The sequence below is a fragment of the Schizosaccharomyces japonicus genome, assembly GCF_000149845.2.
Source record: "Schizosaccharomyces japonicus yFS275 unplaced genomic scaffold supercont5.3, whole genome shotgun sequence".
NCBI lineage: Eukaryota > Fungi > Ascomycota > Schizosaccharomycetes > Schizosaccharomycetales > Schizosaccharomycetaceae > Schizosaccharomyces > Schizosaccharomyces japonicus.
In genome coordinates this window covers 1,465,296-1,478,297 of record NW_011627862.1, presented here as the reverse complement: position 1 = coordinate 1,478,297, position 13,002 = coordinate 1,465,296, and the positions used below count along the sequence as shown (strand labels likewise).

The 13,002-nt window shown below is 43.3% G+C and overlaps 6 protein-coding genes across 6 annotated transcripts; 2 read left to right on the top strand and 4 right to left on the bottom strand.

Moving 5' to 3' along the window:
- Window positions 1-6: 6 nt before the first annotated feature.
- On the top strand, window positions 7-2,080 carry SJAG_01361 (hypothetical protein). The gene has a single exon (XM_002172575.2). The coding sequence runs from the start codon at window positions 336-338 to the stop codon at window positions 1,527-1,529; it is 1,194 nt and encodes a 397-aa protein (XP_002172611.2). The 5' UTR covers window positions 7-335; the 3' UTR covers window positions 1,530-2,080.
- On the bottom strand, window positions 1,731-4,219 carry SJAG_01360 (HECT-type ubiquitin-protein ligase Pub2). Its single transcript, XM_002172574.2, has 3 exons — window positions 2,255-4,219; window positions 2,063-2,202; window positions 1,731-2,015 (listed from the first exon to the last, which is right to left on the bottom strand). The coding sequence occupies exons 1-3, from the start codon at window positions 4,004-4,006 to the stop codon at window positions 1,916-1,918; spliced, it is 1,992 nt and encodes a 663-aa protein (XP_002172610.1). The 5' UTR covers window positions 4,007-4,219; the 3' UTR covers window positions 1,731-1,915.
- Window positions 4,220-4,248: 29 nt separating this feature from the next.
- On the bottom strand, window positions 4,249-5,649 carry SJAG_01359 (purine nucleoside phosphorylase). The gene has a single exon (XM_002172573.2). The coding sequence runs from the start codon at window positions 5,342-5,344 to the stop codon at window positions 4,385-4,387; it is 960 nt and encodes a 319-aa protein (XP_002172609.1). The 5' UTR covers window positions 5,345-5,649; the 3' UTR covers window positions 4,249-4,384.
- A 366-nt stretch (window positions 5,650-6,015) lies between these two features.
- On the top strand, window positions 6,016-9,514 carry SJAG_01358 (nuclear export receptor Crm1). Its single transcript, XM_002172572.2, has one exon. The coding sequence runs from the start codon at window positions 6,201-6,203 to the stop codon at window positions 9,435-9,437; it is 3,237 nt and encodes a 1,078-aa protein (XP_002172608.1). The 5' UTR covers window positions 6,016-6,200; the 3' UTR covers window positions 9,438-9,514.
- Window positions 9,515-9,660: 146 nt separating this feature from the next.
- Window positions 9,661-10,962, bottom strand: SJAG_01357 (fusion and transporter Ugo1; the record flags this gene model as incomplete). The annotated part of the gene is made up of 1 exon (XM_002172571.1): window positions 9,661-10,962. One exon carries the CDS (start codon window positions 10,960-10,962, stop codon window positions 9,661-9,663), a length of 1,302 nt encoding a protein of 433 aa, XP_002172607.1.
- Window positions 10,963-11,954: 992 nt separating this feature from the next.
- Window positions 11,955-13,002, bottom strand: SJAG_01356 (GNS1/SUR4 family protein; the record flags this gene model as incomplete). Its single annotated transcript, XM_002172570.2, has 2 exons — window positions 12,923-13,002; window positions 11,955-12,877 (listed from the first exon to the last, which is right to left on the bottom strand). The coding sequence occupies exon 2, from the start codon at window positions 12,606-12,608 to the stop codon at window positions 11,955-11,957; it is 654 nt and encodes a 217-aa protein (XP_002172606.2). The 5' UTR covers window positions 12,609-12,877; window positions 12,923-13,002.

Here is a 13,002-nt window from a genome sequence, read left to right as displayed (position 1 = left end):
GTATCCACACATCACTGCCGCCATGAGAGCATCGCTTACTGACACCATCGTGTGCTCACTTCAATAAGAATTCTAGGATTCCAGTAAAACAATTTAATATTCTACGCGTCTACACCGTGCGGTTTTGTGTTTCTTTTTCGTTTGTACATACATAAACTCGATTGGATTTGTATTTTAAACCATTCACTCTTCCTCAACGTTTTTCCTCTTTGATCCTCAGATTTAAGTTCTCGGATTTTGAGTACTTTCTATTGTGTTTTTATTTTGTTTTCTTAATTTTTTTTTTGTAAAATCTGTTGATGAGGCATATTATTGCTGTATAAACGAAATTACACATGTTTCGACGAAACACTTTGACGCCAGGCAAGGGGCGAATGAGCCTGGATATGTTTTCGGCAAACGATTTCATTACCTGGGTGGACGGAATTAAACAGAAGGCAAACCAGGGTGTGAATTCTCCTTCCGTAACAAATTCACAACAGTCCAAACATCATCGGCCCTCACGTCTTTCTTATGTTCATATCTGGGATGAAGACGCTGACGCCTCTATGTCCAGTGAGGTACACCAGACATTCATTTCTAATGAGACCGAGGAAGATGAAATGCAAGACCATACTCTTTCGTACTCTCCCTCTCAAATACATGAAACTGAGCCCTTTGCCGAATCATTTTCCAGCAACAATAGTTCCCTATCCACCGCCGCAGCCATTACTGCCTTTGCACAAAAGTCCAGGGAAGAACCAATTACTGACGTTATTGAGATCGATAGCGAAGAGTCTATTCACTACGATATCGAGACTCGCGAGCCGTCCCTCGACAGTCCCGAATCAACGTTCTTCCAACAAAGGACAAAAAACTTCTTAGAGGTTTATCATGAAGATGAAACCTTAAAATCAATACACAAAACACCTACACGAGAAAATTCAACATCCTCCCACTCCCCGCACTCAGATGCCTCTCTTCATGAGAGCACAAACATTTTCCTAGATCATGAACGACCTGCACACCCTCTCATAAGTGATGACGGTGAATTGGAAAGCCAAGAATTTGCAAGTACACTAAAGAGTTTTGCGCGAGGGAAGCTTTTGGACTATGATGACTCGTTAGTCGAAGTGGAAGATACATTTTCCAGGTTACAAAAAGTCTCAAACATTTCTCTTCATTACACTACCGACTCCGTTCACTTGGATGAGGACGAGGAAGATTTCGTGAAAGAAACTCGCTCTGTCACAGCGTCTTCATCCTCTCATTACGAGGAACGTGCTAGTGGATTCTACGACGAAGACGATGTTGAAAACAGGGAGAATGAGTATGAGGTTGAGGATGATCCGGAGGCTTCGCAGTTTCTCGCATTTCTTCAAGAAAGCCATACTCTAGCATCACCCATGGCGGTCGGCACAAAGCGATCTCATGCCTCTGTTGATGTCTCTTTCACGGACATTTACCTTGAAGATTCTTCTCATAACGAGCTATATAATCATGAAGTCGCGATTCCGAGAGCTCTTCGAAAGCGGCGACGCCAACGGTGACACACGGAAGTTCCTTTTTTAAACAAGCAAACCGACTTAGGACTCCTCCGCCTAAAACGAAAAAACAAATTTAGAACGTCACCAGGCATTGCAATTCTTGTGAAAAATCTCTTCCCTTCCCCAAAACAATTGAGCAATTTGATGGGTTCAAATAACCTTTCAATAGTCTCGTCACACCGTTTACGGAACCCCGTTGAAATACTCTCAATACACACATTATTGTACACTTTATTATAAATTAATAACGAGGGGGTTGCTGTTTTGTACGATTACGAAAAAAAGGATGCGTGATACAATTGTACAATGGAATACATCGCTCATTTAACATCATTATGTAGGAAAAAAGAACATAAGTTACAAAAAATGAAAGAGAAGAGTGAAGAGACTCATTTTGTGCCAAAACCAGCAGTCTCTTCAATAGCAAGCGTTAGTTTGCGATCTAGCTGCTGCTTTGTTTGATACGGCGGAAGGTCAAGGCGATTAAAACTGAAACAGGTTAGTAATGAAATAAATTCACAAATCTGATCACGTACCATGTATGAGCATGAGGGAGTTGATCAACTGTTCCGACTTTTTCAATGACGAACTTTCGGGGTCCGTCACTGCCATGAATGTCCTTAAAACCATTCAACGGAATCCGTGATGTTCCTGTAGTGAACTGCAAAAGCCTTGCCTGTCCCTAGTTAGTGTATGAAGCAACAATATAAGAACTGTGATGAACTTACCCTCTTTTCCTCGGGCCATTCACTCACCAAACGCCAAAACAGTTTGATTGTAAGGTCACTTTCTGAGTAGGATCGGTAGTCTGTATATCGTTTCCAGTCCTCGACATCAATGGTCGATGTTCCACCTATTAAAACTCCCAGTTCATCGACGTCAAAGATCCGCAAATCTTTGTCCGAAATAATTTCATTAAGTCCACGTTTCAGAGACTGGAATTGCTCTTCGGTGTTTTTGTACATATGCCACTCTGAAGCAAGCTTGAGAAATTCATGTTTGTTTTCTTCGGTAACACTTATGTTGCGGCCATTAGGCTTAAAATCGTAAATCACCGCTTCTCCAAAATGATCCACAGTCGTTGAAAATGTAAGGCAAAGCGTTTCATCCACGTGATTGTCACGGATCCAACTTAAACTGTGATACAAGTCCTTGTCAACATATTGCAAATCCTCGAATTCCGGCGACTGCCCCAAAAGCGTCTTGTAGAGCGTACGAACAAAGCACACATCCAAGTAACGACGATGAAAAATCGCCAGACCAATTACTCTTCCAATGAAACGGAACCATGAAAGGTGCTCCTCGTTTATACAGGAATGAATGGATATTCTTAGGCTGTAGTCGCCGGCATTGGAATATTCAAATAAACAAGTCGAAGGATCAAACATTTGGTGAGAAAGAAGGTAGAAAAACTCACGAGAAACACCACCGTAATCCAAACCATCTTCACCTTTAAACCGAATTAATAGTTTCATCTTCAGATCCTCTGGAGGGAGCCGTAGTATTATATCAAAGGCATTGTGCAGAATATTTTTTCGTTCAACCTTAATATGGCATTGACCTTCCTTCACCTGCTTGGCCAGTTCCTGGTACAGGTACGCCTGCTTTCGACGTAACAACTGCAGTTTTGACGAACTTGAAGGAATAGAACATTGTTCACGAGGGTCCTCCCACGTAGTAGTCTTAGTTTCATGATCCACAAAATAGACGTGAAAGTCATCTGTGAGTCGCATTTCCCAACCTTTAGGAAGGGGACCTTTGTTTAAGGCTAGTTCATCAAATATAGAATGTGCAAGTACAGGATTTTGAGAGAGATGGGCAACGGTAGCTTTATCGAGTTTGATTCGGGCAAAAATTTTCGAGCACCTGGATTCATGTTTCGTCTGTTCGTCAGGAACAGAACTTGAAGAGGAAGACAATTGACAAGGAACATGGTTCTTTGATACCAGCTGTTGTTGGGACAGATGATTACGATTATAGTAATACAATTTGCCGTATTCATCCACCCGAGGTTCCCAAACACTCAGATTAATGTCTGGAGAAGTGCTGATCGCAATGTCACCTGCAGCTAGCTGTTGAGGACTGAAGTGTTTCGATTCAAAATGACATACTAGCTTTCCATAAAAGTAACCATTCGAATCGTGGATGGGAATTTTTGTAGTTGCCTCAAGTATGCTGGATTGAGCTGGAATTACATTGTTTATGGGAATTGCACCTATTCCAAGAAATCCATCAGTGGCGTTGTTTGTTTTTAGTTTGTCAAACAATTGGAAGACGATAACACTTTTCGGATGTAAAATTACCGTGAATTGCTCATCCCAACGATATATGAGTCTGCCAGAAACATCATGGGTTGATTGGACTTGCCCTCCATCAATACTGAATGACACAAACGGTCGCCGGACACGAAAAACGTTTCTTCTCCAAACTCCCTCTAAATGAGAAATTGTCAGCTGAAGTTCAAACCGTATATTCTCCATTCGGTCTGTGCACTAGCAACCGAAAAACAAGTCGGAAGAAGCTTCAAAATTGCAAATTTGAGCCAGAAAAACGGGCATACAAGGCATGAACGGATGTGTCGTGGCTCTAGGTGAATTAAGTTCAGGGAGATAAGATTAAGTCCATGGTGGTGGCCACGTTAGATCCGAGATCCCCGCCGGGGATGAGCACGTGGTAAGTTTATCGTAAAGAGGGGTTATTTCCCCGCAAAGAAAGAGGTGCGTTATGTTTAGTAACGATGGATTATTTGTTAGTGACCAAAAGTAATTATTACAAGCAAATAGAGGAATAAAAATTTCTAGTCAAATAACGATTACACAATACATAAATCAATCAAGCACTGCCGTAGCGGTACCGTTCTACAAGTGGTTGATGACTGTCGTGACAAGGATACGCATATCCTCGGCAGCAGCCAAACCGGCTTCTAACACTTCTTTGTGGTTTGCAGCTCCTTTAGACATAATAGAGGTATCGGCGTCCGGAGTGCTAAGGGCAGAAGGGCTTTCTTCAGTAACGACATTATTCGTAACTAAGGAAATGGCCAACACACGGATACCACAGTGACGAGCAACGATAACCTCAGGCACAGTGGACATGCCCACACAATCAGCGCCCAAAAGCTTCAGCATCCGAGCCTCAGCACGTGTCTCAAAACTGGGTCCCGAAACAAAGGCATAGCAGCCTTCATTAATCGTGCGATGAACATCACGTTCAGTGGCAGCCTTATACACGAGCTTACGTAGTTCAAGATCGTAAGCATCACTGAGAGGGGGGAAACGAGTGCCAAAATCGTCCAAATTAGGCCCCTTGAGAGGGTTGAGACCAGCGAGACCAGGGAAGTTAATATGGTCTTTGATAATCATAAGCTCACCCACCTTGTAATTCGAATTCAAACCGCCAGCGGCATTAGTAGCAATCATCACCTCGACTCCCATAATTTTCATAAAGCGTTGAGGAAAGGTAACAACGTCGAGTGCATGGCCTTCGTACGAATGGAAACGACCAGCAAAAATCATGCAGGGCACCTTGTTCTCACCGATAAAGGCAAAAATGAGACGCGATGCATGACCAGGAATATGACAAGCAACAAAGCCAGGAATATCCGAATACGGGATCACAAATTTTGGGCCAAAAAGGTTCTCAGCAAGCGAACCGAGCCCGCTACCACAAACAACGGCAACTCGAGGCTTTGCCAACTCACCAGGAACGTTGGCAAGGACATACTCACGTGCGAGTTGTGCATTTTTGTATGTTTCGCTGTGAGGGATGGGAACAGCATGCATGCTGGTGTGTCCAGTGGCAGTAAATCCGGCAGTCATATTGTACAATTATGGAATAATGGACAAGAAACAAAAAAGTAACGAGAAGAGAACGAAAGAAACTCTAAAAGGATACGGAAAAGAATGGAGGCGTGTTCTAGAAAGTGATTATAAAAAGAGTCAAATAGAAAGAACCGATATCAAGGGCCGATAAAACGCTCTTGTGATGTGATAAACGAGAAGTCCCGAATTCAATAAAAGAATTCTCCACTTCAACCAATTCTTAAAAACTTGGTTGTACTTAATATATGCTCTGGTTAAGTGTAATATACCGAGAGGAATTCGGGTAAGATAGGGGAAGGGTGTGACACTTTTTACTCCTGAAGTCTTTGTCTGCTATCACACCGGATTTAGAAGGCGGATTCATGATACTGATTGGCACTGGTCAATAAATAAGGTGCGATAAGCCGCCAAATTTCACAATCTTAGCGAGTAGCGCGAATCGTCCAGCTGTGGCGAAAATTTGAAAACAACAGTTAATGCTGACGTAACTGCTTGTTGCGTTATCTAGCCAGACTAGATATAACTAAGCGATCACATGACGATGTTTAAGTGACTTAATTTACGGCACGTTTAAAACTGCGTCGCTCCGTTTCCCACCGTGCACTTCCTTTCGCTTCCATTCGTTTCCGTTCGCTACACATCGCTTCGTACCGTTTCGCAGCGCTTCTGTCCGAGTTCCCCACAACCTTGTTGCTAGGTGTAGAGGTAGCACTACTTGCAGCCAGCTCTCCCCTCTACCAACCTGTAAGTGCTTTAGTAATATTTCCTCTTTTTTTCACCAAAACAGGGTCTTTTTTGTGAAATTTTATATATAGAAATTGAACGAAGCTTGACCTGAAAGAAACTGTGAATAATGGAGTCTATTCTTGCTCTAGACCGGGAGTTGGACGTTACAGTTCTGGACCAGGTGGTCCAAACGTTCTACATGGGAACTGGTGCTGAGCAGCAACAGGCCCAGCAAGTGTTGACGCAGTTTCAGGATCATCCCGATGCATGGATGCAAGCAGACTCGATCATTGAGAAGTCTCAATTTCCCCAAACAAAATTCATTGCTCTTCAAATTCTGGACAAACTGATCACTACTCGCTGGAAGATGCTGCCCAAGGAGCAGCGTCTTGGCATTCGGAACTACATTGTTGCAGTTGTAATTAAGAACTCTTCCAATGAGGAGACACTGCATCGCGAAAAGACTTTTGTTAACAAGCTTGACTTGACCCTGGTCCAAATCTTAAAACAGGAATGGCCTCACAATTGGCCTACGTTTATCTCTGAGATTGTCTCGGCCAGTAAGTCGAATCTTTCTCTTTGTGAAAACAACATGCATATCCTTTTGTTGCTGAGTGAGGAAATTTTTGATTATTCTGCTGAGCAAATGACTCAAACAAAAACAAAGAACTTGAAGAATCAACTGTGTGGTGAGTTTGCCGAGATTTTCCAACTGTGTTCTCAAGTTTTGGAACGTGCTCAGAAGCCTAGTCTTATCACCGCAACTTTACAGACGCTTTTGCGCTTTCTCAACTGGATTCCACTCGGCTACATCTTTGAAACCAATCTTATTGAAAATCTTCGTAACCGTTTTCTCGAAGTTCCTGCATTCCGTAATGTCACCATCAAGTGTTTGACAGAGATTGCCGGCTTGACGACCCAACCTCAGTATAATGAAGTGTTTGTTGTAATGTTCAATCTTGTCATGACCTCCATCAACAACATGCTCCCCCTTAGTACGGATTTCCGGGAGGCTTATGAAGAAAGCAGCACGAACGAGCAAGATTTTATTCAGAACTTGGCCATTTTCCTCTGCACATTCTTCAGCACGCATTTGCGTCTCATCGAAAACGCTGCCAACCAGGAAGTTTTACTTAATGGTCATTCTTACCTGCTTAATATTTCTCGTGTTAACGAACGTGAAGTCTTCAAAGTCTGTCTCGAATACTGGTCGAAACTTGTGTCGCAATTGTATGAAGAGCAACAGCAATTGCCCATGTCTGAAATGAGTCCCTTGTTGAACCTCGGTGGTTCGACCGACATGATGGCTTCAAAATCGTCCATGCTCTCTAATATTCCTCTCAGAAAGCATATCTACAAAGACATCCTTTCAAGCTTGCGTCTTGTCATGATTGAAAACATGGTGAAGCCCGAGGAGGTTTTGATTGTGGAAAACGATGAGGGTGAAATCGTTCGCGAGTTTGTAAAAGAGAGTGACACCATTACATTGTACAAATCTATGAGAGAGGTTTTGGTCTATCTCACCCATCTTGATGTTATTGACACCGAGGTCACTATGAGCGAGAAGCTCGCCCGTATTGTCGTCGGTACGGAGTGGTCTTGGCACAACCTGAATACTTTATGCTGGGCCATTGGTTCGATTTCTGGTGCTATGAACGAGGAAATGGAAAAGCGTTTTCTTGTGAATGTTATTAAGGATCTTCTTGGCCTTTGCGAAATGAAGCGTGGAAAAGACAATAAGGCTGTTGTTGCTTCAAACATTATGTATGTTGTTGGTCAGTATCCCCGTTTTCTGAAAGCGCATTGGAAGTTTCTGAAGACTGTGGTCAATAAACTTTTCGAGTTCATGCACGAATACCATGAAGGTGTTCAAGACATGGCTTGCGACACATTCATTAAAATTGCCCAAAAATGTCGTCGTCACTTTGTTGCCCAGCAACACGGTGAAACGGAGCCCTTCATTAATGAAATTATCCGCAACCTTGCTAAGACTACGGAGGATTTAACCTCCCAACAAACTCACACCTTCTATGAAGCCTGTGGTTACATGGTCTCTGCACAACCTCATAAGCAAATTCAAGAGCGCCTTATTTTTGATCTTATGAGTCTTCCTAATCAAGCTTGGGACAACGTCGTTCAACAAGCTGGTCAAAATTCCGCTATCCTTGGTGATCCCCAGATTGTCAAGGTGCTGGCTAATGTCCTGAAAACAAATGTTGCCGCCTGTACCTCCATTGGTGCTAGCTTCTACCCTCAAATCGCGCGTAACTACGTTGACATGCTCGGTTTGTACAAGGCAGTGAGCGAACTTATTTCTGATGTTGTTGCCTCCCAAGGAAATATCGCTACCAAAACTCCTCATGTTCGTGGCTTGCGTACTATTAAGAAGGAGATTCTGAAGCTCATCGACGCTTATATCAGCCGAGCCGAGGACCTCGAGCTTGTAAACAATAATTTGATCCCTCCTTTGTTGGAAGCAATTTTGTTGGACTACTCTCGTAGCGTTCCTGATGCTCGTGATCCTGAAGTTTTGAATCTCATCACGACCATTGTTAATCAATTGAGTGAACTCTTGACTGACAAGATTCCTATTATCCTTGAAGCTGTATTTGGCTCAACTCTGGAAATGATTAGCAAAGACTTTTCTGAGTATCCCGAACACCGCACTTCCTTCTTTCAATTGCTGCGGGCCATCAACTTAAATTGTTTCCCTGCGCTTTTGAACATTCCCGCTCCCACATTCAAGTTAGTCATGAACAGTATTGTCTGGTCCTTCAAGCACGTTAGCCGCGATATCCAAGAAACCGGTCTTAACATTCTTCTGGAGCTGATCAACAATATGGCTAATAGTGGACCCCAGGTTGCAAATGCATTTTTCCAAACCTATTACATCAGCACCCTCCAGGATATTCTCTTTGTTCTTACTGATTCAGAGCATAAGTCTGGCTTCAAGCTTCAAAGTCTTATTCTTTCCCGACTCTTCTACCTTGTTGAATCTGGCCAGATTGAAGCGCCCTTGTTCGACCCCGCACAACTTCCTCAAAATATGACAAACCAAATGTTCCTGCGACAATACATTGCTGAGTTGTTGGCAAACGCATTCCCCCACCTTCAACCATCCCAAATTCAAGACTTCGTGCAAAATGTGATTTCATTGAACCGGGATTACACTCGCTTCAAGCTTGCTCTTCGCGATTTCCTTATTCAACTGAAGGAGTTTGGAGGCGATAACGCCGAGCTGTATCTTGAGGAAAGAGAAAACGAACTCGCCGAGAAGCAAAAGGCAGAGATGGAAAAGGCTATGTCTGTTCCTGGTATGGTTAAACCCGCTGATATGCCTGCCATGGAGGAGGAAGAACTGTAAACATAGCAGTTATTTAGGCGATAGATACCAGTAGCAGTATTTAAAAAGAATGAATGGATTAACGAGTATACCTAAGAGGTACAAATCATACTTATCCACGAATATGCGATGAAGGGAAATTGTTTAGAGTGTGAGTATTCATTCAGGTTATCATTATTGCTACCGGGCTAAATGTCTTTTTTATTCTTGTAAAGAGCAGATTTCATCTCAAGCAAAAAAGCTCTTAAAACTCAACTGCTACGGGCTGCGTAACAGGAGCAGTAAGTAGCCCAAGGGTCCATACACTTGTAGCTCCCCAAAAACCAACTCTCCAACCACGATACAGGCCTTCTATGCCAAGCTTTCCACCGTCTTCCTCACAAAGAAGTGACCATATGGTTCCGGTGATACCGGTGTACTTTGCAAGAGGAACGATACGTTGAGGAGGAAGTGAGTAGATGACGTTTGCTTGGGCGCGTCTTAAAACTGTCTCAAGGGGAAGTTGAACAGCAAACTGAAGGACTGAAGATGCTGAAGTTACAAGGTTCATAGTCAAGCTTGAGAGACTCACGTAATTACGCAAGCTTACAGGAAGTATCTGAGACATAAAGAGAGGTAAAGAAGAATGTAAAGCGGTGGGAAGTATAAGAGAGCCCGGGCAAAAGCTAGGCAGGCGTCGTAAGCACTGTATGAGTCCAATTTTCGTTACCACGGGTGCGCCCTCTTTCGTTGTTCCGACTAGCCGTCTAGCGGACAGGGGCATTAATATTAACAGCGTCCGAGCAATATCCAGTGGTGCTAAAAGCAAAGCGGTGGTTACTGAAGAACAGAGCCGAATAGCCAAACTGGTAAAAGGTCGTATGGAATCGGCTGGGGGTATAATAAGTGGATTTGGAAGTGAAAAGAGTCCAGAGATTGTTCCGGAAATCCATCCTTCAATACTCATTGATAATAAACTGTGAAGAAAAGATGTCAAGTGGCCCTTCCACAGACCACGAATGCCTTCTTTTGACCAAAGACACGATAGGATACTCTTTATCGAGAACGGTTTCGGTGATATCTGCCATGATTCCACAGAACGAGATTTATTTTCAACGGCATAACCAGTACTATCAGTAATTACTGACCGTGAAGCCTGTTGAGCCACGTCAAGCGAAGTTACATTTGTTTCAAAATATGATCTCATGTCGTCAAAGTCATGCTCTTCCATATCATTCGTCTCCGTATCGTTTTCTTCGTATTGCTCTTCTTCATCTTCATCCTCGTCTTCGACTCCATCGGTATCACGAGCCTTAAGATCCTGTTTTTTCTTTTTCTTAAGATTGTAACGTTGCACTTGACAAATTGTTTTCGAAATCTCTAATGGATGAACGAGCAGCGTCGACAAGTATTTTATAAGGATCGTATTTTTCATAGTTGTTAATAATTCTCCTACCTCAGCTCGAACACGATCTTCTGAAAAGACATCTTGAGCGTTTCCAGAAGTAGACAATGCATAATCATCATCAACTCCTGCGATTTTGACATAAGGCCTGTTCGGGTTCATAAGACGCGAATCCTGGCACTACGAAGTTCCTTAACACTAGGCAGGAGCACTTCGCGAGGGGCTCCTCCGTGTTTAACCTTTGGTGGTGTAAAATAGTTCAGGACACACGAGAATTTAGGTGTGCACGTGTGTGCTTAATTTAAGGAAGAAAAGGAATGCTGCAGTTTAAGACTTGGGTTCAACGAAATGACGAGAATTACTTACTGGAATTCATAAATACCTTCTTTTAACAAATCAAGTCGCGTAGCCCTTCCGAAAGCATTAACGCAACAATAGGTGAGGACTCGACCCTCTCCCAACACTCCTCGCAACGGTTCATCAAGCAGGACGAGCAAACCTTAGCTGTCTTTGCAAGAGTCTATACAATGAAAATTTGTTCTACTTACTAACTAACGTAGCCAGAGTTGTCAAGCCGCTGGGCCGTGGTGCTCTAAACCTTCATTAAACGAAAGACAAGTAAGAACAGAGCAACCACGCATCGTAGAGCAGTCATGAACGAAAGATGGGAAAGGGTCAACGCTTGTGTGTGAAGAAGAAGACTTCTATACACATTGCAACACACCAGTGTATTGCACTAACAGGAAGAGTAGCGACGACGTCAATAAGAATAATGATTAGTCATCCCAACTTTAGCAGCTACGGACGTGCTGAAAGGTTTGGTTCACGTAAAGGAGTGAAGGCAAAAGTGTGCAGGGGGCCTTCAGTACGGATTAAAAGACAATGACACAAGTAAACATAAAACCCGAGAATAGGTAAACCGTCTCCGTTTTTGAAAGAAATGACGGCATCCTTCTCCGTACTCAGAATGTAACCAAATTGGAACAAAACCTGCTAGGAAAGACAAACACACAAACATAGAAAAGGCATCCACACCACAAACGTTTCAGCTAAAAGCCGAACACAAAAGAAGAGGTCTGGAAGGAAACAAAGCGAACATGACAACAAATGGCGGTATGAGATGTTTTTTGGCAAATTTAACAGGCAAAGCTAGATTAAATTTTGCGCGAACGAGCGGATAAGGGCGAAGATGCAGCGGGTTCAGAGGCGGTGGAGACTGCAACGGGTTCAGCCTGCTTAACAGGCGTGGGAGCACTGCCGTCCGAATCAGGCTTTCTGTTTCCGCGCTCAATGTAGGTATTAATGTAAAAACCAATGAACAGGAATAAGTAAGAAGACAAAACACCGCAACCAAAGAAAGCAGCGAAAAGAGAACCCGAGCAGTCACCCATATGGGGCATCCAAGGGAAATAGCGAAAAGCCATGTGCGTGTACGTACCAAAGAAGCAAAGCATGAGGTCAAGCACAAACTGCACAATTTGCATGCGAGTAACCCACTGTTTCCACCAAGCACGCTTGCCACAAGCAGCCAGGAAATAGTAGCTATACATGATGACATGCACGTACAAGTTCAAAGCAATGACACCCCATTGCACGGAGGTGCGGCCAATAAGCTGCGTAAGGCACAGTAAAGCCGTAACACCGTGATGATAACAGTGCAAGAAGGCCAGCGGTTTCTTCTTCAGGAACAAGAAAACCGTGTCGAGCAACTCAACGTACTTAGTGAGGTAGTTAAGATAATACAAAGTGACAAGAGGCTGGGTGAATTGGCGAGCATCGCAAATGCAGTGAACAAAACCATTTCTCATGTAACTAGGGAAAACTTGTTCGAAAATTAGAGCAAGAAGCAACCCACTGAGGAAGGTGAGGATGAAGTTATGGATCTGGAAAAAAACGACGTAACTTCATAGGTTTTTTGTTCTTCATTATGGCTTGTCCTCCCAAAATAATGGCATAGTACGCGGAGATGCTAATAATCGCACTCGACCATGTTGACAAGGGTGTCTTTCCAGAGACAAACTCAAACTCGGACGGATTCCATCCGATCAGCTTGGTACAGATACCTGAGAACAGGCTCCTATGCTTCAGTTAATCGCAGAGCTTTAAATTAGTTAATCATTACCATAAGTCCACGCCGAAAGGATGGTCAATGCTAGGTCGGTGGATCTTCAACATGTATGCTCCGGTAGACTTTCACCTGGC